Source organism: Urocampus carinirostris, chromosome 14 (assembly GCF_059441175.1).
Source record: "Urocampus carinirostris isolate Australia breed hairy pipefish chromosome 14, RoL_Ucar_1.0, whole genome shotgun sequence".
Taxonomy (NCBI): domain Eukaryota; kingdom Metazoa; phylum Chordata; class Actinopteri; order Syngnathiformes; family Syngnathidae; genus Urocampus; species Urocampus carinirostris.
The window spans coordinates 33811185-33837547 of record NC_142362.1 but is presented as its reverse complement, the minus strand read 5'-3'; the positions used below and the strand labels follow the sequence as shown (position 1 = coordinate 33837547).

The window sequence follows — 26363 nt, the reverse complement described above, 5'->3', positions numbered from 1 at the left end:
CAAACATGGTGGAGGCAGCATCATCCCCTGGGGTTGCTGGGAAGATCGTTAGAGTTGACGGGAAGATGGATGAAGCAAAATACAGGGTGATTCTTGCAAAAAATCTGTTGGGGTCTGGAAGAGACCTGTGAATTATTTTTAGAAAATGACAATGTACAAAATGACATTAAGAAAATCTTATTAGATCTTGGAGCTTTGGAGCATTTGGAGCTCACCAGCCAGGAAGATCTCACAAATATTAACCAAGAAGCCATAATGGCGTTTGACGTTAATCGACCTCCAAAAAGCAATGTTGCGACTGACTACACCACCTGTCCTCCCTTGAACTCGAATATGATCACATGAAAATATTTTAATCCTGTGTTGGCAGATGCCTGCCGTAACGGTGGTGCTCATAAAAGTAACCGCCGGTGGCCCGAGTGCTGCCGGCGATTAAAAAATTAAATTAAGCACTTTCTGTAGAGCAGTTTACGACGCTGCAGTTCCCCCTCTCCTTACGTTAATGGGGTGCACTTGCATTGAGGCCAGAAGCTGTTGCTAATTTAGTACCTTGTCATTATTTAGTCAAAAATTGCAAAGCGCTTCGGAGTGCATAATGTGGCAAAACAATACAAATGTCGCATTTGAATACAGGCGAGCTCATTGTCCTACAGAGGAACTATCCTGCTACTTGTGTAAATAAATAAACAGTGATAAATGTACGCCATATAAATGAAGAACACATAAATTAATCACAAAAACACTAGATGTATGACATCAATGCAATTTATTCATACAGTTATGCATTTCTGACTTGACTTGACATGTATTTTGTATTATATTTTGTCACAACAAAATGTTATTCGAATGCATGTCAAATTGCTTGAGCTTATTGATCATCAAGAGCACAGGCAACTGGGCTGCCTCTTAATTTAAATAACATTTTGTTGTGACAAAAGAGACGACAACAATATACAACGAGGTACGGGAAAAAGTACATGACAAAGTACACGACAAATTACATGACGAAATACAGCAAAATTACACAACGAAATTACCTGAGAATATAGACGACAAAATACTCGCAAAAATGATGGTAAAGTACACAACAACGTACACGGCGGAGTACAAGATGAAATACACAACAAAATGTCATGATTAAGGTACACAACAAAATAACTACAAAACACATGATAAAAAAAGACAACAACAAAGTGCACAGCAAAATACGCAACAAAATATATACAAGAATGAATAAATAACAAAATATATAACAAAACACACGAGAAAATACAGGACGAGGTACGCAGCTGAGTACATGACAAAGTACACGACAAAGTAAACAACGAAGTACAAGGCGAAATTACATAAAGAAAATACCTGAGAAAATAGATGACAAAATACACCCTAAAATAATGATAACGTACACAACAAATTACACAGCAACGTACACGGCAGAGTACAAGATGAAACACACAACAATATGACATGATTGAGATACACAACAAACTAAACTACAAAATAAATGACTAAAAAAAAAACAACAAGAACAAAATGCACAGTAAAATACGCGACAAACTATATACCAGAATATATAAATAAAAAAGATGTATAACAAAACACACGAGAAAATACAGGACGAGGTACGCAGCTGAGTACGTGACAAAGTACACGACAAAGTAAACGACGGAGTACACGACGAAATAAAGGGCGAAGTTACATGACGAAAATACCTGAGAAAACAGATGACAAAATACACCCTAAAATAATGATGAAGTACACAACAAAGTACACAACAAAGTGCACGACAGAGTACAAGGCGAAATACAGGGCGAAATACACAACAAAATACACAACATGAAAAAAAACGAACAACAATATACACAGCAAAGTACATGACAAAATATATACCAAAATGAATGAATAACAAAATATATAACAGAATACACAAGAAAATACTCTACGAAATAAAAGACGAAGTGCATGACAAAATACACAACAAAATAGATACGGTAATTGATCAAAATAAATGACACCGCAATAACACAGCAAAATACAAGAAAATAAAAACACACAACAAAATAATGACAAAGTGCACGAGATGTCATGATTACCGATGCGAATCACCTGTGCCAACTGCCTCGGACTCATATTGGCTCCCTGTCAATATTTAAACCCACTCCTATCTGTCCCCTTTTGTTAGTCCGTCTGCGAACCTCAGTTAACACTAGGCAAGCCTTTTTCGACCCTGACTCCCACCTGTTTTTTTGCTCCCGTCTGTCCCCCGGCTTTGACCCGTTTTTGATCCTGACCACGTCTACTCTCCTGTCCTGGCTTTCGACCTCTTTTTGTCCCCGACCACGTCTACTCTCCTTTCCTGGCTTACGACTCGCTTACGACCCCGACCACGTTTTTGCCCTCCTGTCCCGGCTACTGACCTGTTTTTCCGTTTCCGACACCGCCATCGCTCGCCACGAAAGATCCACTACCGTGTTCAGAGCGACCTGCTTCCCGCGTCCAGCAATCACCAGATCGTGGGCGCAACCCTTTCTCTTTCTTCCAATAAAACTTGTGAGAAACGCAACACAAGTAGGTCCTGTCTCCGTTCTGGTCCTGACACGAGAAAGTACTCGACAAAGTACACGATGAAGTTCACAACGAAAAACACAAAGAAATTACATTACGAAAAATACATAATGAAATACACAACAACATACATGATAGAAATATTTAGGTGTTTGTTTATTCATGTAGTATTTGTAGATATTCATTTATTTATGCATTCATTTTGTATATATGGAAGGATCATTAGTCCACATTGTCCGCTCTTTTTTGGGTGTGTTTGATCAACAAAAGGACATTTATTTGTCACTTCCTGCTCGCGTGGGCTCCAATGCCACGTTTGTTATCAGATGCTCCCGTTTGTTGGCCAGCCGAGCTTTTTGACTCCTGGCGGCCGTCACAGCGAGCGTTCGAGTCCCAGCGGACACGTCACTAGTGTACTGATGGTCCTGCCAACACACGCCCACTCGGACCATCTGTGGACAAGCCTCTTTTTAATCCACCTGCCCCCGTATTACTTCCCCTCCCCATTGATTCGAGCGTAACGATTATTTATTACATTTATTTTTTACAATTGCGGCAGCATGGCGGGCTGTGATCTTCTTCACATTTCACCCAATTCCTATAAGCATACATTCAAGGGAGACTCTAAAATCACTACACGTAAATATGATTGAAAATATTCTGTTATATGCTAAAAATAAAGTAAATAAAGGAAAAAATATATATAACCATGGTGGAGTGAGATGAGAAGCACAACAAAGAGCCGATTTAAATGGAAGGAGACCAAGAGGAAGGCCGCGATTGACGTGGATGGTTGGTGTTATGAGTGCACTGCAATAAAGAGGTCTAAATCTAGTGGAAGCTAGAGCTATTGTTGGTGATAGGAATGAGTGGAGAGGTGTTGTAAAAGGATAGTGGGATGTTTGGACGTGTTCTAAGGGATAGGCAGGGCACCCGTATGATGCAGCAGGGGTAAACCAGTGAAAGCTGTCGGGCCCTGCTGTTGAACAAAAAAGTGTGTTGTGTCACCCTGACCAGAGTGACATGGCCGCTTTCTTGTGTCCCGTTTCATCTGGAGGGACGAAAGCATGACCAACTTAGGTGCCGAGGTGCTTAACTTGTTTGGGCATTTGGGTTGGCCATGGTCCTAAAATGTTTGTGTGTATTTTTTGCTATTTTTTCCTTTTTATTTTCTTTGTTATTGTATGCGTTTGTCTTGCTGTCGGTCACCCCTTTTGTGGGTTATGACCAAGGTAGATAGATAGATGGGTAGGTTTGGGGGTGATGGACACATGTGGGGAACAGGAACTGGAGGCAGGGGTGCTCAAAAAGAGGGATGGCATTTCATGCCGGGGGTGCATTCACCAAACAACAAAATGTCCAAACGAACCTGATAAAGACTGAAGCAGAAACAAAGCTCGAAACCAGAAATGGAATATGCAAAGAATAAAGGAGCAAACCAACAATAAACCAAAAACAAACAACACAGACCTTGCATGGCAGTGGAATTAGAATGGCCCGACCACATGTACAGATCAAAATATCCTTATAAAGGGGCAGGGTAATTAGGCACAGGTGTACCTAATCACAACACACCTGTGCCCAGTTCCAAACACAATTGGCGCCCTCCACTGAAAGGAGGCATACTACACGCTAACAGATGGGTCTGCTGGCCTAAAAAATATCTTAATTGTGTGATGTTAATTGTCTTTTTTTCATCACACTTATTTTTTATATTTAAGCAGTCAACCAATAAAATTTCAACCATTAGTTGTTGCTAACCTCAGAACTCTTCCTGGAGGCCTTCAAAATTCTGAATGCCCTGAGGCATCATGAAATCAGTTGTTGGTTTAGACAATCAGATTCGGGTTGACACTTCTGTGAGCCCTCGAGAAACATCACCAGTTTCACAAAATATTGGTGCGGTAATCTACCATAGCGACCGCGCAGACGGCTGTTAAACAAGGAAAAACACTGGTGTGTTGATCAAATAAGAAAAGGTTGAACAACTCCGAAGCGAGCAAGCCTATTGCAAGCGGGTAAAGGTTTTGTCCGCCACGTTTGGACTAGAGGTAAGACCTTAATCCAAAGCCCATGCCCATTTCGACCATTTTCGAATTTCCGTCCGGGTCAGGATGTTGGGGTTGGGCAGAACGTCTCTCTCTCTCTCTCTCTCTGACTTTTTCTATTTTTTTGTCGTGGAGGTTGACAGGTATGTTATACAGTCTTGTTTAACTAAGATTTTGCAACAAAAGAATTTATGTGCCGTGCATCCGGATTTGCGAACGACGCATCACGAATTTCGAGTGAAGCTGAAGGCCCAAGTTTAAAATCCAAGGCACGCCACTGATTTATAGAAATGTCAAGATAAGAATAATCCTTATGAAGATAAAATGTTCCTGTTTATTGAGACAGTGATTGTTCTATTTTAGGATGTACTATATGAATATAGTATATATTGTCTTTTTTCCTTTCTAGAAGCGCGTTGTATCTGAAAATTAAGTATAATGTGTCCATATGAAATGGACTTACTGGTATATTTTTTCATAGGTACATATGAGAAAAATTTAATATTTTTTCCCTCATGCATGGCCAAGGTATCGTATCCAGATCCTGTATCGGGAGATACTAAAAAATGTAGTTTTTTTTTTTCTGGCCCAGACGAATGTTTGAACTCAATGCGGCCCGCGACTCAAAAAGTTGGCCTTACCAATTATTTATCACCACAATTAATAATAACAAATCCCAACGCGTTTTCCATCTCCGCTGCATTTGAGAAACTTGCTCATTCCTGTTTTTTCTTCTGTAGGGGGAGCTCTTGAGCCCATGTCGCTGCAGCGGCTCAGTCCGCTGCACTCACCAACCCTGCCTCATCAAGTGGATCAGCGAGCGAGGTTCTTGGGCCTGCGAGCTCTGTTATTACAAATACCAGGTCATCGCCATAAGCACAAAAAACCCACTGCAGGTGAGGAGGTCACCCTCCCTAGTCCATATTCACTGCCGAGCTGCCCTAAATACCATTAGTGTCAGACAGAGTCGTTTATAGATAGATAGATAGATAGATAGATATTTTCACCAGCACAGCCAGTTCGTCGGTCTTATTTGGTACAGGTGTCTCTTTATGTTTTACACATTTTGAGACAGAAATATTTTCCCATTCTTACATATGAAAAAGCTCAAGTTCCTTAATGTAAAATGGTTAACGTTTTTGCTCAGCATTTTTCAGATCTTTCCACGAATGCTCTATAGGATTGAGGAACGGCTTTGGGCTTGGCCCTCTTATTAGTTCTGTTGGAAGGTTAACCTGCGCCCCATTCTCAGGTCTCCTGCAGACACAGATTTTCTACCAGAATCGCTGAAGGTGATCCAATGTGCTCATCGGTCTCTTGGTTGCTTCTCTGATTAGTTTTCTCCTTGTTAGGGTGAAAAGTTTAGTGGGACGGTCAGGTATTGGCACATTTCCAGTGGGCTCTCTCCGTTAGAAATTGACAATTAGAAATTATTGCTTGCACAGTCCTCCGAGGATGTGTAAATGTTGCGAAATCTTCTTGTTTCCCATTTCTGCTTCGCACTTTTCCACATTATCCTGGAGCTGCCTTATGTGTTCTGGTGTGGATTTCATAATGCTTTCATAATGCTTCATAATACTGTCTGTTCGGGTGCATTTAAACTGAGACTTAATGACACACAGGTGCACTCTGGTTGTCATTGTTAGTCATTTAGGTTGACATTGGATTATTTAGCAGCCACAGGAAACTTTTGGAGTCAGTTGGCTGAGCTGAGAGAACAGCGGTCTAATATTTTTGCAATACCTACCTTTCAGTGTTTCGTTGTAAATATAATATAAAATGATGAAATAATTTTGTTTCACTTGATTGTGTTTCACATGTTGTGGACACTTACAAAATATTTTCACTTTTTTATCTTTAGGTTTAAAGCCTGAAATAAGCAACATGAAAAGAGTTATTGGGGGGCCAATACTTTCACCTAGCACTCTAGGAAAAATTGACATATTTGCCTGTCCCGTGCCTGTATAAGGATGATGCATTTGTGAGCATAATGTAGAACTCAAAGTACCTCATACTGTACCTTGGCCGCGTGAGTGGGAGGTAAAATAGGTGAATAACTTGGAGTGTAAAGTGGTTTGGTGGCGTTGCAGTCTATTTACATCATATATTCAATTTCTAAGCACTTGCGCAAAGTGATGTGCAAACTAGGAACGATTCCCCTCAGAGGTTGTGTGTGGTTTGTTGTGAGAAAGACAGAAATTAGTGAACAGGAAAAAGTTCGTAAATGCGTGTGCTGGAAATTTTCTGACAATTCAACTGCTGATTTTATTCTTAAAAATAAATCTTAACAGTGACGTGAGGTGAGCTTCTTTACTAGTGAGATTCAAATGTACAAATAAATCAATCTACATCTTGTCATTCATTTGATTGGCAGAGCAAGAAATACATTTATAAAAGTAGCACATAAAAGAAATGTTTGATTCTCTTGTCTTAACTAATAAATTGAATAATAATGATGATGATGATGATAGTAATAATAATAATGATAGAAATAATACTCCATAATGAAAACAAGTCAATGCAATGGGAAAATTATTACTGGATGGCTTGACTTACGGTTAGCTTGCTAATACTAGCGCTAATTCTTTTGTTTGGGGCTGAGGTCTGCACCAAATTCCTGGTCTTACTATCGCCTTCTGTCATGAGGCAAGAGAATTGCACGCCTCACTCTGAATCTGAAGACACACAGCAGAATAAAATGTTAAACTCTAATTGTATTAATAATATTCATATCTGAGTCAGATCAGGAGGCTTCTCCTGCCACTGATAAACATGGAAACCAGTACTATCTGTTTCATGTGGGGGAGCAAACCCCTACCCCCAAAAATTAGCCTAGAGAGGGATGTGCACTTCCAGGCGGCACTTGCCCAAGACACACCACAGGAAGTGGTGCCCCTACAACCCAAGTTATAAAGGGATCCGTGAGCAGTGAAAATTCAGCGATTTTTTAATGGAAAATCAGAAAATTGTGAAGTTGAATGAGGAAAAGAATATATAATTATTTAATATTTTTCAAATTTCATATTTTCATGACAGGTGAGGCAGTATCGACTATTTCTATTATCGTTTTTCTTTGCAGCCTTACTGGGAATATTGTTTGATACTGTATTCCGTTATTTCCGCAGTGGCAGGCCATCTCGCTGACTGTGATCGAAAAAGTGCAGATCGCGGCGGCCATTTTGGGTTCCCTTTTCCTGATGGCGAGCATCTCCTGGCTGGTTTGGTCCTCCTTCAGCCCGTCGGCACGTTGGCAGCGCCAAGATCTTCTCTTCCAGATCTGCTATGGCATGTACGGCTTCATGGACGTCGTCTGCATAGGTGAGAATAGAACCACAAGCGTATTATTAGGACCAGAAGGCTGAACATAAAAAAAAATCTAACTGCAGTTTTTAACAGCTTTGTGATTGCGCAATATGACACATAATATTCAATGACCTCCTGTTTATCAAGGACCAATGTAAGAATAGCTGTATAATTAAATAAATACCTAAGGGTATATGCCATATAAATAAATTATCACAAATAAATCACCTAATACCTAAATGTATGACATACATGCAATTTATTCATATGGTTATGCATCCTGTTGTTTGTTTGTTATTTTTTTCTTTCTGTATTTCTTTCTGTTATTGGTTCATTTATTTTGTTGTGTATTTTGTCATGTTTCGTTGTGTATTGTGTGGTTGAGCTTTTCACTTATTGGTCGATCGACAATTTCACCGATCGTTCAGCGGTGATCAACCAATAGGTGAAAGGCTCAGACAAATGGGACCACTTCTTATTCGAATCAAATTTTGTTGTGAGGAAATACACACCAAAAAAATGACAAAATACACATCGAAATACACTGTGAAATACACAACGAAAAAATATACAACAAAATTCACAATGAAATATTTCAAGTCAAGTTCATTTGTATAGCCCTTAATCACAAGGGGTCTCAAAAGGCTGCTCAGACCACAGACTATTGAAAACCACAGACTATTATTTCACCATCCCCTGATCTAAAACCTACATGAGGGCAAGGAAAAACTCCAAAACCTCAACATGCGGAAAATATGCAACAAAATTCATGTCAAAGTACACGACGAAATATACAACTGAAAATATACAATAAGATACACGAGAGAATACGCAACAAAATTCAGGTCAAAGTACACATTAAAATACACGGCTAAATACGCGACAAAGCTCATGACAAAATACACTACTAAAATATATTAAAAAATACACGACGAAATACGCAACAAAATCCATGTCAAACTGCACGACGGAATACACGACAAAACACACAACAAATACTTGACGACATAAATACCGAAAAAAAAATGACCAAAAAATATGAAATAAATAAATGACCAAATAAATGACAAAATACATGGAAAAAACGTAATACACAACAAAATACACAACAAAATAAATAACAAAACAAATAAATTACAAAATAAATGACAAAATACACAAGAAAATAGATGACAAAGCAAACAAAAAAACACCGGACAACATAATTACAGGATTAAATAAATGACAAAATTCACAAAAAATGGCATGACAATATAAATGACAACATAAATCACAAAATACATGTCAAAATAAATGCGGAAAGAAATACAGAAAGAAAGAAATCTAAAATAAATGACAAATACACAAACAAATTAATAAATTAGATTTGTGTTATATATTACATGATCCATGCCTATGTTTATTTCAATGGCATATATTGGTACGTATTTATTCATTTCTACATCCATTTCTACACATAGCAGGATCAGTCCTCCATACCTGTTGAGATCACGAACAAAGAAAGTCATTCGCATGTTCAACCGGCCATAGCATTTTCCGGTTACATCGTATCGTAAGAGATCACCGGAAGACTGAAATGAATGAATATTGCAAACGCGCTTTGTTTGATCCGCCAAACAAGAACGTGCTCGTCTTTGAAGTAGTTTTCGCCGCATACATTTGAATAGATTTTCAACTAAGTGACACTTCTGGAGTCCCTCTCTGAAGGACTGATGGTGACAGGTGGGGGGAAAAGGGGCGTTTATTGTGGTGGGTATTTGCACGCTATGATGAAAGTGACATTGGTAGCGTCATCCGTTTTAAAAGCGGCAACCTCCCGCGAGAATGACGGTAGGACGGCATCCGGCATTAGGAAAACTCTTTGAGTGGCGCCGTTGGGAGGAAACAGGATGTGAAGAGGGGAGCTTCCATTATCTCCGCTGTGGTCGGAATTGACAGTCGAAAACATACCGGTTAAGCTTGTTTGCACATGTTAAAGGCAGTGTATGTAACTTCAAAATATTACACTTTCTAATGCCATCCGCTGGGTAAAGTCGTCAATGCAGCTCCTGTTGCAAGTGCATGTATGTGAAATATTTAGACGCGCTGGAATAAATTCCTACTTTTTTATCTTTTTGGGGGGGGTTTGGTTTGGCATTTGGACCGAATTTGAAACAGTCCTTTTCTTACTTTCACCATCTTCATCCTGGACTTGAAGAAAACTCTAACCACGCACCTGATATCACTCGGTCCCTCTCCTACCCCCCACCTCCTTCCTTTCAGCATAATGCACTTTGTGGCTGGAATACCGATGATAAAAGTAAGATAAAAGCAGAGAAGCAGGTTAAAAAATTCATGATGGCTCTTTGAACTCCGTTGCGCAACGTTAACACATACTTAATAGGGAATATATATCATTTTAAACTTTTTGAGGACACCTCAAACTATGCACCCCACATTTAGGCACAGCCAAACGCAGATACATATAAGAATCCATCCATCCATTATCTGCACCGCTTATCCTCAGTAGGGTCACGGGGGTGATGGAGCCCATCCCAGCCATCTCCGGGCAGTGGGCAGGGGACACTGTTAGGTTCATGTCCCCAACATTTTTAATAAAACGCTCTGCAATATAGGACAAAGAGAATCGGTTCTTTATAATTAGTTACTTTATTAATCATCATATTGAGAGCCGCCGACATTCTGTTGTTAGACATCTTTTCGCTCGCTCTGCCCTGCTTGCTGCGCTCTGGCTCGGCTCGGCTCTGGCTCTGAGGATCTCCTCGAAAAACCTCCCTTCTAATATTCAGTTTTTGCCTTTGCTACGTAGAGTTGATTAGTCTTCTTTCGAAGGTCTGCTTTCCATCCAATGATGACAGGTGACCTTGGTCCTGGGAAACTCCTTTTTCCCAGGCTCTTTGGTGAAGAACAATCTTGAGTTATGGGATGCCAGGTCAGGATGTATTTCGTTGGTATGTGAGAACAAAAACACAGTCTGTACATAAAAAAACAACTCATGGCCCTGGAGTTTAGTTTACGGGCTGAGAACTCTTCAAAAATGGCTGAGAACACATATAACATATTAAATGTCAACTGTAGGATAAATACAACTCCATCATTCCCTCCTCTTTATCCTATCGGTGATTTAATACTTCATTCAACTGTCACTTCGCAATACGATTTTCAACAGAGAAATCATGAACACAACAACAGTTGTTACACTTAGAGGTTGTCGTCATAATGACCAGGATCTGAGTAAAAATCATGAAAATGCAGAGACAGGCAATCATCATCAACATTTGTGTCATTACAATTTTCACCATCGTCATTTTTATGGTAATTGCCAGAGTCATCATCAGCATCGGTGTCCGAGGGCAACAGAGCATACAAAGGTACCATCTTTGCCTGCATTGGGGCAAGAGCTGTTGTAATTAGTCTCGTTAGCAATGTTCTTATGCACGGAATACAACAACATCCACACAATGTGAGAATTGCCGCAAAAACGGCTATAGCCATATATTAATATTTTTTATATTTCCCAAACGTATCTCCAAAACCATCCCACATTGATGTGTCAACTCCTGAGTGGTCTTTCATCTTGTTGTTAAGTGACCTGAGGCCTTCCAGGGCCTTTGTCAGACTTCCGTCTGCTGCCGTGTTGTTCGGTATGAACGTGCAACATTGGTCACCAAAGATAGAACAGACCCCTCCCTTTTCAGCCAGTAGCATATCAACAGCAATCCGGTTCTGGAAAGCCATGAGGGAGGTAGCAGAGAGTTGCTCGTGTATGGCGGAGAAACCTTGTTCTGTTTTGTTTCCTAACTTCTGCACATTGAAATGGATATAGTTTATTCTGTCAACATTTTTATTAATTGTACACCAATAACAAATCAAAGATTCAAAACCCGCTGCTACTTGATCTGCTAATTTGTATTCATCTGGTACGCCTCTTGGAACACCGATGCTGTCGATGTATGTAGGATCATTGTCACTCCAGGCATAGGTAGACCTTTACTTTTCCATGCATGTGGTAACAAGCTCTTCACAGATGTTAGCAATTCAGGGATTGTGGTGGCGGTTATAGACACAGGTAAAATAAGAGACACAGATGCACACAATCCCGTGGTATTGTACGGTAGTCTATCATACAACTTGTCTTCTCCACACCACCACCAGATGTCACTCCGGGAGAGTGGTTTAAATGTTATATTGACTGTCAACATTCGGTGACATTGTATATCATTCAGACTACACACAACACAATCATTCATGACAGCATGTGCCGCCTGCTCAGCCATTAGCAACCAGTTGTTATCTATCCTTGAAATTCCTGTGGTAACTTTGAACCACCCATTAATGTCTTCGACTGACATGCTTACTGATGTGATATTTGTCGTTACAGAGTAGTTACTTAATTTTGGCTGATCAGTCGATTTCATACTGTCATTTACACACACTACGACCGGGAAAAAGGGGTCCATGCCCGAGGACCAGGCCCATAACGTGAAACCCCAGCACGTGCTGTTAAAAAAAATCTGATCCCGGAGGTCGAATTGTCTGGTTTGTAACGGTTATAGTCAGTTGTAAATTGCTTCCTTGATGCTGCAATCTAACCCGATTTTTTGAAATACTGGGCCTCAGAGCTGTCCCCTGGGGTCCAGTACTCCCCTGCTTCCGTTATAACCAAATACTCCCACCCTTGGAACGCTCCGTGTCCAAACACGTACCACCAGTACTCCTCCCACCCTTGCCCAGTAATATGTGTTGGCTGTCTCCCTAGACTGCCTCACTGGAACCCTTTTAAAGAGGTTATCGGTATGGACATCACAATGGTGGCATTTGGTGGCACAGTCACTGTCACAGAGTTGTTATAGGTCCACGATATTAACCAAGAGTGCATGTTGTGGCGTGTTTACTGGGGAGTCGGCACATTCCACTAACACCCCTGCTTTTATTAAATTTTCAATCACTGGTTGTATCCCAGCCATAGCATCTGGCTTGAGTGGATATTGTTTTATTCTAGGGCGATGCTCTGTTTTTGGTCTGACTACTACAGGGGATGCCCCTTTTACAAGGCCCACGTCAGTAGGCCCCTGAGACCATAATTTCTCGGGAATTCCTCGTCCTCTCCGGTTAAAAAGATTTGTCATTCTTGTTCTTCTATTAAGTGTACTTCTGACTGCACTGTCACCGACCAGAAAAGAGCCTTTCTCCTTTGTACACTAATTTTTCCAAGTCTTGCCATTTGATGCTCTTCTTTTAGCACAACGAGATATGCGGTACGCATCTATCCATAAGCCAGTTATGCTGTTTAAACAGTGACTTGAGTGGGTCAGGTAAGAATACTGCTGCTATGGCATACATTATTTTGTACACACAGTTACCATAAACACAAATCATTATTCAAGTAAGCACAATCAGTTTCATACTTATGAACAATTATTTTCCAAAGCAAAAACGCAACAGGATTTGCAATGAGCGTTCAAAAATTGGCATCTGAGCGTCCATTGAAGTTCCATGATTTTCATTTGTTTCCAAGAGGGCACTCGAAAACCACTCTATATTTTGCTCGAAAAAAGAACTGCTACCATATGCAATAATATTTTGTTTGTTTGTTTGTACATGATTCAAATTGAATCGTTTCTTCCGGCGCCGTCACGAATGGCAGCCACTCCAGCAGCTCCCGTGTTATTTTCGATTGTTCTCGATTGTTTGTTCTCAGCTCAGGGATGCTGCTGGAAATGTGAATTTCCCTTCGGGGATGAACAAAGTATCTATCTATCTATCTATCTATCTATCTATTTGACTTTATGTCTGAATACTATCTTGGCCTAGTCACGCTGTTTGGTGTTGCTCAGCAGAGCTTTCTTCTTCACATTCAAAGGACATGTGACCTTTCGACCGCAGGCCCAACACTTTACGTCTCGCCGTGTGTGTTACCCCCACACTCCCGTGAGCTCGTTGCTTATGAGCGTAGCTGGGATGTGCTCCATATCACTCCCTTGGCCTCGCTGTTGATAAGCGGCGCAGACAATGGATGACTGATGTCTTTGGCTCTTTCAGCAAATTAGTCCATGGCCTCTTTTTGACAGATTTATATGTCCTTTGGAGACTTAGAAAGAGTCTTTTTGCGGAATTCACTGGCACTTGAGAGTCTCGTTAATTCCACTGTGCTTACGTAGTGGGATTTTTTTAGTAAATTGGCCGGATTACTCTATGTCTTAAATTTTTCTCTAAATTTAAGTACTAGTAGACATTATCTTAGTTTAATCAATTTCTACCCATTTATTTCCCATGCAATTATTCTTAAATTAGCCCGATATGTCTCGAAATCAACTAATCCGTTACTTTTATTTCCTATGACTCTCTTCAAGATTGATCAGTTTCTTATTGTCTTCTACTGTAAAAATGCTCTTCCATAGAAACCGTTCCCTTTTTAACTTAACCAAACCATAAGTCAGTATTTGTTACACATTTGCTTATCACTTGTCAATCGTAACACTCATTCTAAAAAAAAATCAGTGTGTAATCATTGTCCTTTGGGCTAAATTTGTCAAAATTCCAAACCCACACACTATCTAAACATCAAAAATCTCAAAAGATCTAAAAAATCTCTAAAAATGCCAAATCGAACTTAATGTCATAACTTTTCTAATTGTATTTTCTTCTCTCTGTAATCATAATCAATCTTTTGTTATTGATTCAATATACAGCAATACATACCCGTCACTCATGAACCATTTTGTTGAGTGTATTTATTTTGTTCATTCATATCTTTTATTCTGCGCAACAATCTTTGCTTCTACGCATTAGTCTATGTTCTATGCAGCCCTTCGAGATCCCTTGTGATCAAGGCTATACAGATCAACATGATCTGGTCCGACTATTAATACTTTTCTTTTTTTTCCTTTGTTTAAAAGAATCATTTCATTCATTGACTGAAATAGCTTCAGCTACGTTATTAATTATTTCTAGTCTCGAATTTTCTTTTCTGTAATACGAGAACAACTAAGGAAATAATCTTTTTACGTCTTACGCCTCTTTTGAATTTGTCCATTTACGAACAAGAAGATTGACACTAAAATTATGGACCATTTTTAGTCAGCTTCATTGCTTTAATCGTCCTTTCTTTATTAAGAGCAAAACTACACGTCTTAAAGTTATTACCCTTTGCTATTCGCATTTTCAACGAAAAATGATTAGTTGTTCACTCAAATATTCTTTCTTTTTATACTATTCTGTATAATTATCTTGTATTATACACTCAGTGTTTTCATTTTCCCGCTTACCTGTCCAAGACGCATCATTTATGCTGGGTACGCAACCTTTTTTTCTTTTTTTTTTTTTCCTTTAAATTTTCATTATCATTTAGTTTACTCTTTTAACAAAAATTTAACGCATTTTTGAATTTGCTGTACGAGTTTTTATTTTCCTGCACGCCGATCTTAGCTAATGAGATCTCGTCGCTTCGAGATTACGTCATTGTTGTTGGTAATTCTTGTCGAGCGAAGGTCAGTCTTTTTATTAGACAAACGGCTTTTTTCCTTGTTCAATTCATCAAAGAGAGCTTGCTTTCAAACGGCTCATTTGCTTTGATGATTGATATCACGAATTATGTTGTACTAAGATGTTAAAGAAAAGTACAGTAAGTAGAAAAATGGAAAAAGACAAGCCTGTTATTCGCAATTACCATCAACAAATGCAGAACATAAATTAATAATTCGATGATCAAAACTGAATGAATACGCAGATATCTACTATATTTGTCACCGATTTATAAGTTCGATCTTTGTATCACTAAATTTCAGGGGTTCTGCCAAGATCTATAAATCTTTTAGCAAGCTAGTACACGGAATTCAAAATTCCTATCATATTATCATTATTGATAGTTCAGTTTAAAAAAATCATATATACCAGGGTGTCCCCTGCCCACTGCCTGATGATTGCTGGGATGGGCTCCAGCACCCCCGCGACCCTACTGAGGATAAGCGGTGCAGCTGCTGAGATGAGATGAGATATATATTATATATGTGTGTGCAGCACGGTGGCGCAGTGGCCAGCACGTGTGCGGCATTACTAAGGACCTGGGAACAGGTGTGTGTGTTCCAAGCCAGCCTGCATGCTCTCATTGTTACGGTTTACTTACCTCTTTCAAAAAAAAAAACATGCATTTCAAGTGGACTGACTGGTCCAAATTGTCCCTATGTGTGAATGAGCTAGTGAATTGTCTATCTTTGTGTGCCCTGCAATTGGCTTGCAACCAGTTCAGGGTGTCCTCCAATCGCTGCTCGATGATCGCTGTGATGGATTCCAACAAGATGAGATCTACTTATCATAGTTATGGTTCATACCGGCCGAATATGAACACCTGTAACGCCTTTATTGTTGACATATTCCTTTAATATCATAAAAATTGGTTTTTCACTTACCATCGTTCATCCCATTCAAATATCTTCATCATCGTTAGTAATGCTACTTTTTTTTTCCCTCACCGTTCTTCCATTTTCTCCTCAGCGGATTTTTGAGTCCAAATGAGACAAGAACCAAAATTCTGAAACTCAAAAACATCGTTAGAGCAACACTTTTGCTGTAAAATCAAACGTTTCCTTCCTTTGCAGTGTTTTCACGATAGTTCACTAATATATATATATATATATATATATATATATATATATATATATATATATATATATATATATATATATATATATATATTTTTTTTAGTCTATAATATTTCTCATTATGGCAACAAAATAGTGTAGTTTTTGTATCACTACAGTATTTTTGTAGTCGAATTTATTATTGTAATACTTTGCAATTCTCTCATTTCTTGTTCTAAAGCAAAACAATATGTTATGTCTATGTTCATTTGCCTTCAAATAGATTTTCATCCTTTATATAATTTTCTTTTATTTTTATAGCTTATCTATAAAATTACTGTCACATGTTTTGACTATTTTTCACCAAATGCATATTACACAAATCTCAACTGTATGTAACATCTTACATGCAAATATTTCTGTGTAAATATTGTTTCACTATAACTTTATCTTCTCCTCAATTTAGTGTCCACTTAATTCCTGCGTCCTCATATTCACCTCTTTTTTTTTTTTTTTTATTCACAGCTTGCTCGGTGTCACGTGTGAATCCCCCTTCTAGATTTAAAACCATTATTCAACCCAGAAAAATAACTCCCTTTTTAATTAATCACTGCCAAGGCCGTGCTATGACCCATGATCTGACCTACTCAGGATTAATCAGTTTCTCGTTATCTATATCTATGTTTTACTCTGTCAATAAGGGGGTCCACTTGGCCTTTTAGCCATTGAGAATCGGGCGGTAAAACCCTACCCTCTTCACGGCTTCTCCTCGGAAGTGGGTAAATGGCCTGGGGGGTGTTAGCGCATGTGAATGATTTGGCATATTGTGGGGGCGGCGTGGAGCGAGGCGTATTACTGTGTGCCTGCTCTTCCTTCCTCAGTAAAGAGGCAGCAGCCATTAATCGACGCGGTTCACTATATGGCCCTGTATATTCGTTATCCTCCTTTTTAGGATACATTACGGTATTTCCACAAAGGTAATGCCATAAATCGCAAATGGTTTGCATCTAAACAACGCATTTCAAGTCAATGAAGATCTTCAAAAGCACTCTATAATGTGCTCCACTCTACCCATTTACTTACTCTAGATTTAAAACAGTTCAATGTTGAAAAAGTAAGTTTTTTTTTCCCAATCTATTGTATTAAGGTTAGTCTCACTTAATTTTCACCAAATTATCTCTCTTAATATTTAATTAACTTTCCCCTTTATGTTTCTCTCTCCCTTTTTTTTTTTTTTCTTTAAACCAATTAAATCTACTATTTTAGCTTCACCTATTTAATGTGAAAATGGCATCTATTTATTTATGAGTTATCTTACTCATTTGAATTTCACTCAATCCATTTTTTCCATTTTAATTGAAAGAGAAAAAAAAGTATTTATAAACAATTTTTTCAATATTTTTTGGTATAAAAATGCCCTTATCTCAAATTAGTGTATTTCAATTCACTCAATTAGATTTTTCCTATTCTTCCCAGTCCTTTTTTACCAATTTTTTGAACTGAAAACAGGAATATTTTATCTTTTTCGGTATTATTCTGGCATTATTTTGATTTAACGCATCTAAATAGCTCATTTATATTTTTGTCTCTCCTTACTCTGTCCTTTCCCCATTTTAAGTCTGCAATTTAGTCTTGGTGGGTGTTAATACATAGGGTATTCTAACACCGGGTTATTTTCAACAAGACAACGATTAATTACTCATGTGGTAAGGCTCGCTCCTACCTTTTCAAGTGGAGCTTTCTTGCCTACAAGCATCCACAGAAGCTCACTGTTGTTTTTGTCGGTGTTTTTTTTTTTTTTTTTTATTAAATACAATTGCCTAGTGGCAACTTTATTTTCATTCGCTCTTTCTCAATCACACAGACGTCTTGTTTTTTATCGTGATCACGCTCTTACATCGCTTGTTCTTATTTTTTTTTTTTTTTTCCACTTATTTTCAGTTGACAGAGGACTCCGCACATCCTTGTGAAATTTAACTAACTTTAAAGCGCTGGGTTAGGGGAGTCCACGCCTCCCGCGAAATTTTAACTGTCTGAAAACTATTTACCTGATAGAGTCTAGAATTGTCAGGGTTTTTCTGTTAAGAATCTGCCCACCGTAATTTTCGTTTTCAACGGAGGATTCTTTAATCTTTGTCTCTGTTAAGATTTTATTCTTAATCTTTTCGACGGAGGATTCTTAAACCTTAAGAATCTACCCCCCCCCCGCTCGCGAGTCAATTTCTTTTACCGGTTATCTACATGCACACAATGTTACGAATAAATTTTACTCACGATTCTCTAAGTCCTTGGCTTTCCGTCAACCGTCAGATCCCAGCCCGCGAGGGAAGGTCCAGTCCCGGAAAAAGGGTCTTTATGCTGTGGCCACAGTCTTTGCTGGATTTTCCTCTCGCGTCCTGGAATCGTCTGGTATCTTGGAATCCGGTTTCGAAGGACCAATTAAATGTTAGGTTCATGTCCCCAACATTTTTAATAAAACGCTCTGCAATATAGGACAAAGAGAATCGGTTCTTTATAATTAGTTACTTTATTAATCATCATATTGAGAGCCGCCGACATTCTGTCTTTTCGCTCGCTCTGCCCTGCTTGCTGCGCTCTGGCTCGGCTCGGCTCTGGCTCTGAGGATCTCCTCGAAAAACCTCCCTTCTAATATTCAGTTTTTGCCTTTGCTACGTAGAGTTGATTAGTCTTCTTTCGAAGGTCTGCTTTCCATCCAATGATGACAGGTGACCTTGGTCCTGGGAAACTCCTTTTTCCCAGGCTCTTTGGTGAAGAACAATCTTGAGTTATGGGATGCCAGGTCAGGATGTATTTCGTTGGTATGTGAGAACAAAAACACAGTCTGTACATAAAAAAACAACTCATGGCCCTGGAGTTTAGTTTACGGGCTGAGAACTCTTCAAAAATGGCTGAGAACACATATAACATATTAAATGTCAACTGTAGGATAAATACAACTCCATCAGACACCCTGAACTGGTTGCCAGCCAATCCCAGGGCACACCTCCGGCACACCAACCTCATTCACACCTAAGGGAAATTTGAACCGGCCAATAAACCTGAAATGCATGTTTTTGGAATGTGGGAGGAAACTGGAGTACTCAGAGGAAACCCATGCAAGCACATGGAGAACATGCAAGCTCCACACAGGAAGGTTTGGTCCCATGACCTCAGAACTGTGCGAACCACTCAGCCAGCGTGCTGCCCCATATCAAAGAATATATGAGTTGGAAATTTGTATCATATTGAAGACAAAGTAAGCTAAAGATGGTGTCCTTAACTTAAAACTATTCTACTTCTTTTGGCTGGAATCATCATTGCAGTCTTTGTCAAGCTGCTCGTTTTGCGCGTGCAAGTACAGGACTCGCTTAGATGCACTCGAATAAACTTTTCATTTTTTCTCTTTTTGGGGGTTTGGCCTGGCATTTTGACTGTATTTAAAACAGTCCATTTTTTAACTTTCCCTATTTTCAGCCTGGAAAAAAAAGAAAACGTCAAGCACGCACCTGAAATCACTCTCTGCCCCCCCGACCCTTGCTTCCTTTATTCCAGCCTACTGCGCAGAGAGAGATGATAAAAGTGAGAAAAAAGAAGATATGTGCGGTAAAAGATAAATATATATAGGTTTTTTTAAATCAGTTGGGCATTAACACATCCTTAAGAGAGAACATAGTTAATTTTAAACTTTTAAGGGCACGTCCAACTATGTACCCCAACCTAAAGTGAAGCATTTTGGTTTTCATTAAATATGGATGTGTGTACCATTTTACCATTAGATGTCGCTGAATTGCATAGTCCAACCGAAAGCAAGTGTTGTATTTTCTTTTTGTATTTTCTCGTTTATTTTTTCTTTTCAATCATGTTGCAACAAATCTTCCTCAGAATAAACAAATCACCGGAAAAGAAAAAAAAAGGGATGACAGGTTAAAGCCAAAGACTTACAGTGAAGAAAATAAGTACTGATTGCTATTTCTCCCACTTATAAATCATGGAGTGGTCTGAAATTTTCATTGTAGGTGCATGTCCAATGTGAGATAGATAAACTAAAAAGAAAAATCCAGAAATTACTTTTGATGTTTTAAGAAATTGACGAATGTACTATTGGAAAGATTCTACAGGCCCCTAGCTTTTCTTTTTTTTGCTATTTTCCTTTAATTGTTTCTATTTTTCTATTTTTCCGAGGTTTTTACTTCTTTTTCTTGCTTTTCCCTATTTTTCTTTTTCCTACTTTTCGCCCTGTTTTACCTTTTTTCTTCTGCTTTTGTTTCTCTTAGCTTTTTACTTCTTTTTCATTTTTGTCGTTTTTCTCTTTTTGCTTTAGTTTATTAAGTGATTCATTTATGTGTTCATTTATTTATATGGTATACATTTTTAGGTATTTATTTATTCATACAATTATTTCTAGATCAGTCTTCCTTACACTGCAAGCTTTTTACCAAGATTCTTCTCTGCAACGCCAGTTGAACAAACACAAAATCAATAAGTAATTTCAAACTGCACCGACGGATTATTGAACCAGACCAGAAAACAAACGCCTTACTTTTACTAACCTGAATTTAAAACAAAGAGAATGCTTCATTAGCAGTTTTAATCGGTCAAGTCAACCTTAGTAAGCATAAAACTGAACCAGAATCTAATACATACAGTACCTGTATATGTTAAGCAAATCATTTAATATTTTCTTATTCTGGTTTTCAGTTAATAAAAACAGATTATATCTTTTTTGTGTCTGTGGTATGAAAAAGTGGGAATGATTAATACACATTTATCGTTTTTACTACCATTCACCTGCAAAGAAGTTTACAGATGATGTCAGGGTTGTTTGTGTCATGATTACTGATGCGGGGCACCTGGGTCTGCTCCGCTGGCGCCAACAGCCGCTGATTGGCTGATTCCTCTTTTTTGAACCCCCGCCTTCCTGTCAACATTTGTCGGATTGTCTGTGAACATTAGCTACTCGCAAGGCCAGCTCTTTTGACTCCTGACTCTATCCTGCCCTGTTCTCCGTCTGATCCCCATTGTTGACCTTTTTCTGAACCGTTTACGTTTTTGCTTCTCCGTTCCGGCCATCGACCTGTTTTTTCCTTGCTCTTGACATTACCTTTGCTCGACACGGAAGTGCCACTTCCACGTTCCCAGCGATCTGCTACCCGTGACCGACGATCACCAGATCGTGGGTGCAAGCCCTTTCCTCCTTCTAAATAAAGCTGAGTAAAACGAACGCAATTGGGTCCCGTTTCCGTTCCTGGTCCGTGACAGTTTGTTATTTTGGCTCTCTGTTCTTTGTTTTGACTGCTATTGTGAACAGTGGTTTGTTATTTGGACTGTTATTCACACTGTTGTTTGTTCTTTAGACCTATTGTGCACAGTTGGTATTTTGGCTCATCGTTTGTTGTTTTGACTGTTATTGGCACTATTGTTTGTTATTTTAACAATCATTGCGGACAGTTTTTTAGTATTTCAGCTCACTGTTTGTTCTTTTAACCATTGTTCGTACCGTTCATTATTTCATCGATTATTGCGCTGTAGACATCATTGTCGCAATAGGCCAATCATTTTGATGTTCTTGATTTCCACCTCCCTTAGGGCTCATCTGTTTCTTGTAACACAGGATATTTGATAAAAATAAGGGCTCGTGGAAAACCTTTTTAGAACAGACTAGCTAGAATTTCTCATCTAAATGCTTGGTACAGTCCTTTTGTGTTTTCCTTGCAATGCAAGTTTCAAATCTGTTGTCATTTTCTCCCTTGTTTGAGTGTCTACTAAACCAGAAACTAATACATATGGTATCTTTCTAATTCCACAGCGCTAATCGTCCACGAGGGGCCTTCCGTGTTCCGCATTTTCCATCGCTGGCAGGCCGTCAACCAGCAGTGGAAAGTCCTCAACTATGACAAGACTATGGACAACATAGACCTGAAGGATGTTGCAGTAGACAGGACTCAACGGCTGGGCCAAGCTTACCGGGCTGGTCTGGGAGTGTCCACCTCCACCTCCTCGCTGGTGGTGGTGGCCTCCACGGCTGGCGGTGGCGTACCTACCACCTTGGTGGCGACTCCCGGGATACAAGGCGATCCCGAAGGGGGCGGGGTGGCCGACCCGCATTGCCACTACAATATTCTGCACCTACTCAGCCACCTGAGGCAGTCGGAGCCCCGCGGCCAAGCCGGCGCTAATGCGCGAGAGCTAGTCATGAGAGTCACTACGGTCTGATGAGTCAGATGAAGCCTTATCTCTCACGTGGAAGTGGCGGGGCTAAGGCGTAGGTTTGGTCTTGGCTTTGGTAGGGACCAGTGTTGGAAGTAAGGCATTACAAAGGAACACCTGCATCGCAATTACTTTTTTTGGTAACAAGTACCATAACGCGTAATTACCGGTAACAATATTTTGTAACTCAATGGTAGTTACAATATGGTGCGTTACTCTGTTACTTTTAAAAAGGAAACTATTAAATACAATATTTTCTATTCTTTAAAGATTTCTCCCTTTGCTCACTCAGCATCTCTCAAAGCTGATTAAAGTATATTACTTGAGAAGAGTGGGCATGTTTACAGTACGTAGAAAATACAACTGAATACAGTTACGGTGGCACTGTCTCAAGTAAAGAGTACAAAAACGCGTGATTTCTCCCTACTAATATTCCGATTTTCTCTCTACCATATATACTTACATCCAGGCCGTATTTACAACAATAAAATACTGTAATCAGGGGGTCAGTTTATACATGCATATTAGATTGTGTGTCACCAGTAGTGAATGGGGTGGGGGTGTGGCTTATACAGAAACAACAAAAACAAAAGGGGCAAACGTGAGCTCAGAATTTAGGAGTTTTATTTATTTTATCTGTAAAATTGTTTTTTAAATACACTTAATAAACACCAGGAAAACAATTTGGACATTACCCAGTAATGTGGTTTGAAACTTTGTAGGCAAAATACAAGAGAGAGTGTCTGCAAGTTTGCAAGCTCTCAAGATTGAACAAGCGAAGAAATATTAAGCGTTCTCCTCTTCCACAGGTTGGTGTACACATTTTCTGCTATTTCTTTTATTATGTGGCTATTTTTAGCATTTTTTAGACGGTCGGCTGCAATGTGAGTATATATGGTAATTTGTAACTAGATTACTTTTGGGTGTCAGTAATCTGGAAGGTCAAACAATTACTTTTTAAATGAAGCAACTTCTAACTATTGACTTTTTCAGAAAGATGTGAGGGCATTGGCATTTGTTTAAGGGATTACATAATATTGGTGGGGGGAAAACAATGGTGGCCCAATTTTGGTGGGGACACGTCCCCTCTGTCCATGCCAAAACTACGCCCTTGGGGTGGGCATGGCCCACCTGGAAGCAGCTGAACTGGACTAGACTCGTCCCATCGACTTGTTTGCATCATCACTGTCCTTTCAAGAGTTGAATAAAGTACAAATTGGTTAATTTGCAAAACTCCCTTGGAAATTCATTTTTTAGTTAGCATTAAGTACATTTTCAGACGTGTGTTTTGAGTCATTGTCACCATAAAATTTCCATTTTAAAAATTAGGAGCTAAGCCAAAACTATTTAAATTGACATGGTTTGGGACCGTGTTTTTCAACCAATGTGCCGGGGTGCTATGGTGCCCAGAGACCTTGTCTAATGTGCCGCAATTTTCTCTTTCCTAAAAAGTATGACATCAGTCAGTACTGTATATTAGCCTTCCAGTGGTCATAATAATTATAGATATCATTAGGTGGCCGACTATTCTTATTTTTTGTCTTCATATACTAATATACTCATGAGATAATACAAGGAAAAATATTAAATAAGTTATTTTATTTAATTAAGCTGCATAAAATAATATCAAATGAAGTACAAACTAAGCACACTATTTGGCTTATTTTAACGATGAAAAAATAAATAAATCAAATGTGGTAGTTTCACTGCCAGATACTTTTTGCATTGTGTCACGATTGCTGATTCAGGGCACCTGTGACTGCCCAATTAGCGCCAAGCAGCCGTGAGCGCTGATTGGTTCAAAGACTCTTTTTAAACCCCTGGCTTCCAAGAGGAAGCTGACAGACCGTTTGCAAACCTATGCTCCCAGCTAGGCAAGCTCCTTACCTTCCGTCATTTTCCGCGTTCCTGCCACCTGCTACCCGTGACCGTCGATCATCGAATCGTGGAAGCAAGCACTGCTTCCTCTCTTTATCAATAAAACTGAGTAAACGAACGCTACTGGGTCCTGTCTCCGTTTCTGGCCTGTGTTTATTGTTTTTGTTATTTTTCTAGAAGAACAAAATAAACATGATTTTTTTATATATTTACTAATTATTTTACCTATGACTAACTACTTGTCATGATTACTGATTAGCATCACCTGTGCCCGCTCATTTGGCGCCAGCCCCTGGGAGCTACCTGATTGGTTCCCTATCCCTTTTTATGCCCAGTCCTTTCACTCTCAGGTTGTCAGTCCGTCAGCGAACCTCTGTTGTTACAGGGCAAGTATTTTGACACTGAGTCTCGCCTGTCCCGTTTTTCCACTCGTCCGTTCCTGATATCCCCGTTTGTCGCCGGCTTCGACCTGTTTTTGATTCCGACCATGTTTTCTCACCCGTCCCGGCTTACGAATCATTTTTTATCCCGACCACGTTTTTGCTCTCCTTTTCCGGCTATCAACCTGTTTTTCCGTCCTTGACACCGCCATCTCCCGCTCCAGAAGATCCACTTCCGCATTCGGATCACGATCCGATTGCGTGAGTGGCTTGCTTCCCGCGTCCAGCGAGCACCGGATCGCAGGCGCTGCCCGTCCTCTTTCTATCAATAAACTTGTGGTTAACGCTACGCGTTCGGGTCCTGATTCCGTTCTAGTCGTGACACTACTAACTTGACTGGATAAACAACATAATAATATGTTAAAACTTGAAATACAGGTTAAAAAGAAAAACATTAAAATTAATGACCAAAATGAAAAACTTGTGTTACTTCCTTTGCCACAGTCCCCTCAAATGGTAAACACTGTTTCCTGCCAATAAAGCCAACATGATCATTTAAGCTTTTTACAGAAAAAAACTGTAAAAAAATGGTGCCAGGAATTAATTTCTAAATATTTTTGTAGTGTTTAATGCAGTGCCTTGTTTTAATTTTAAAATAAGTGTGCCTTTGTTTAAAAATAGGGTTTTGAAACACTGGGCTAGAGTCCTCAATAGTTTGATTATTGCCATTTTCTGGATAATTTTGCTTCAAGAAAAGCACAATTCAACCTTTTTTCTTCACTTACGTAGCCATTTTTCAGCTTTTAGTCAAGTGAAATTGTCAGAACCAGAACAGATACAGGACCCAATCACGTAACGTTCTCACACAAGCCTTTAATTTTATGGGAATTGGGGACTCATGCACGTTAGTAACCCGGTCTGGTGTGGAAGGACAGGAAGCCAGAGACCGACGAGACCGATTCCAATTGCCCGAGTTGATATCGGACAGATTGGGTCGATACCGGACAGGAAGGGCCAGACAGGATAAAAAAACGAATCAGGATATCGAAAATAAACAGGAGAAACTAGACGGGAACAAAACTGTAGAAACTAACAAACAGGACAAAAACTGGACCCGAAATAAAACAGGACAAAAAAAAACAGGAACATTACCGGACTGAAGATATCAACAGGGAATCAGGACTGAGTCAGAACCCACGTCTTGTGGGGCAGAAGTTCGTTTGACGGGCTGACAACCGAAGCAAAAGAGCGCTGTGCTTTATATAAACAGAAGGTCAATCTCTCAATGAGCCCCAGCTGGCGCAACAAGGCCGGGGTCAATTGGGTACCATGGCAACCGTGACACACGGGTGCGGTCAATTGGCCGCCATGGCAACCATGACAGAAATTGACCTCACATTTGT

General features: G+C 39.4%; 1 protein-coding gene across 3 annotated transcripts in view; it reads left to right on the top strand.

Annotated features, from left to right (window-relative positions):
* Positions 1-22971, top strand: part of LOC148353236 (E3 ubiquitin-protein ligase MARCHF4-like) — a 49109-nt gene extending 26138 nt beyond the window's left edge. For all 3 annotated transcript variants that reach the window (XM_088352576.1, XM_088352574.1, XM_088352575.1), the window contains 3 exons: positions 5354-5509; positions 7739-7931; positions 22302-22971. In XM_088352576.1, coding sequence (XP_088208702.1) covers positions 5354-5509; positions 7739-7931; positions 22302-22708 — 756 coding nt within the window. In that variant the 3' untranslated portion in view covers positions 22709-22971. The remainder of the gene's footprint in view (positions 1-5353; positions 5510-7738; positions 7932-22301) is intronic.
* Positions 22972-26363: the final 3392 nt, after the last annotated feature.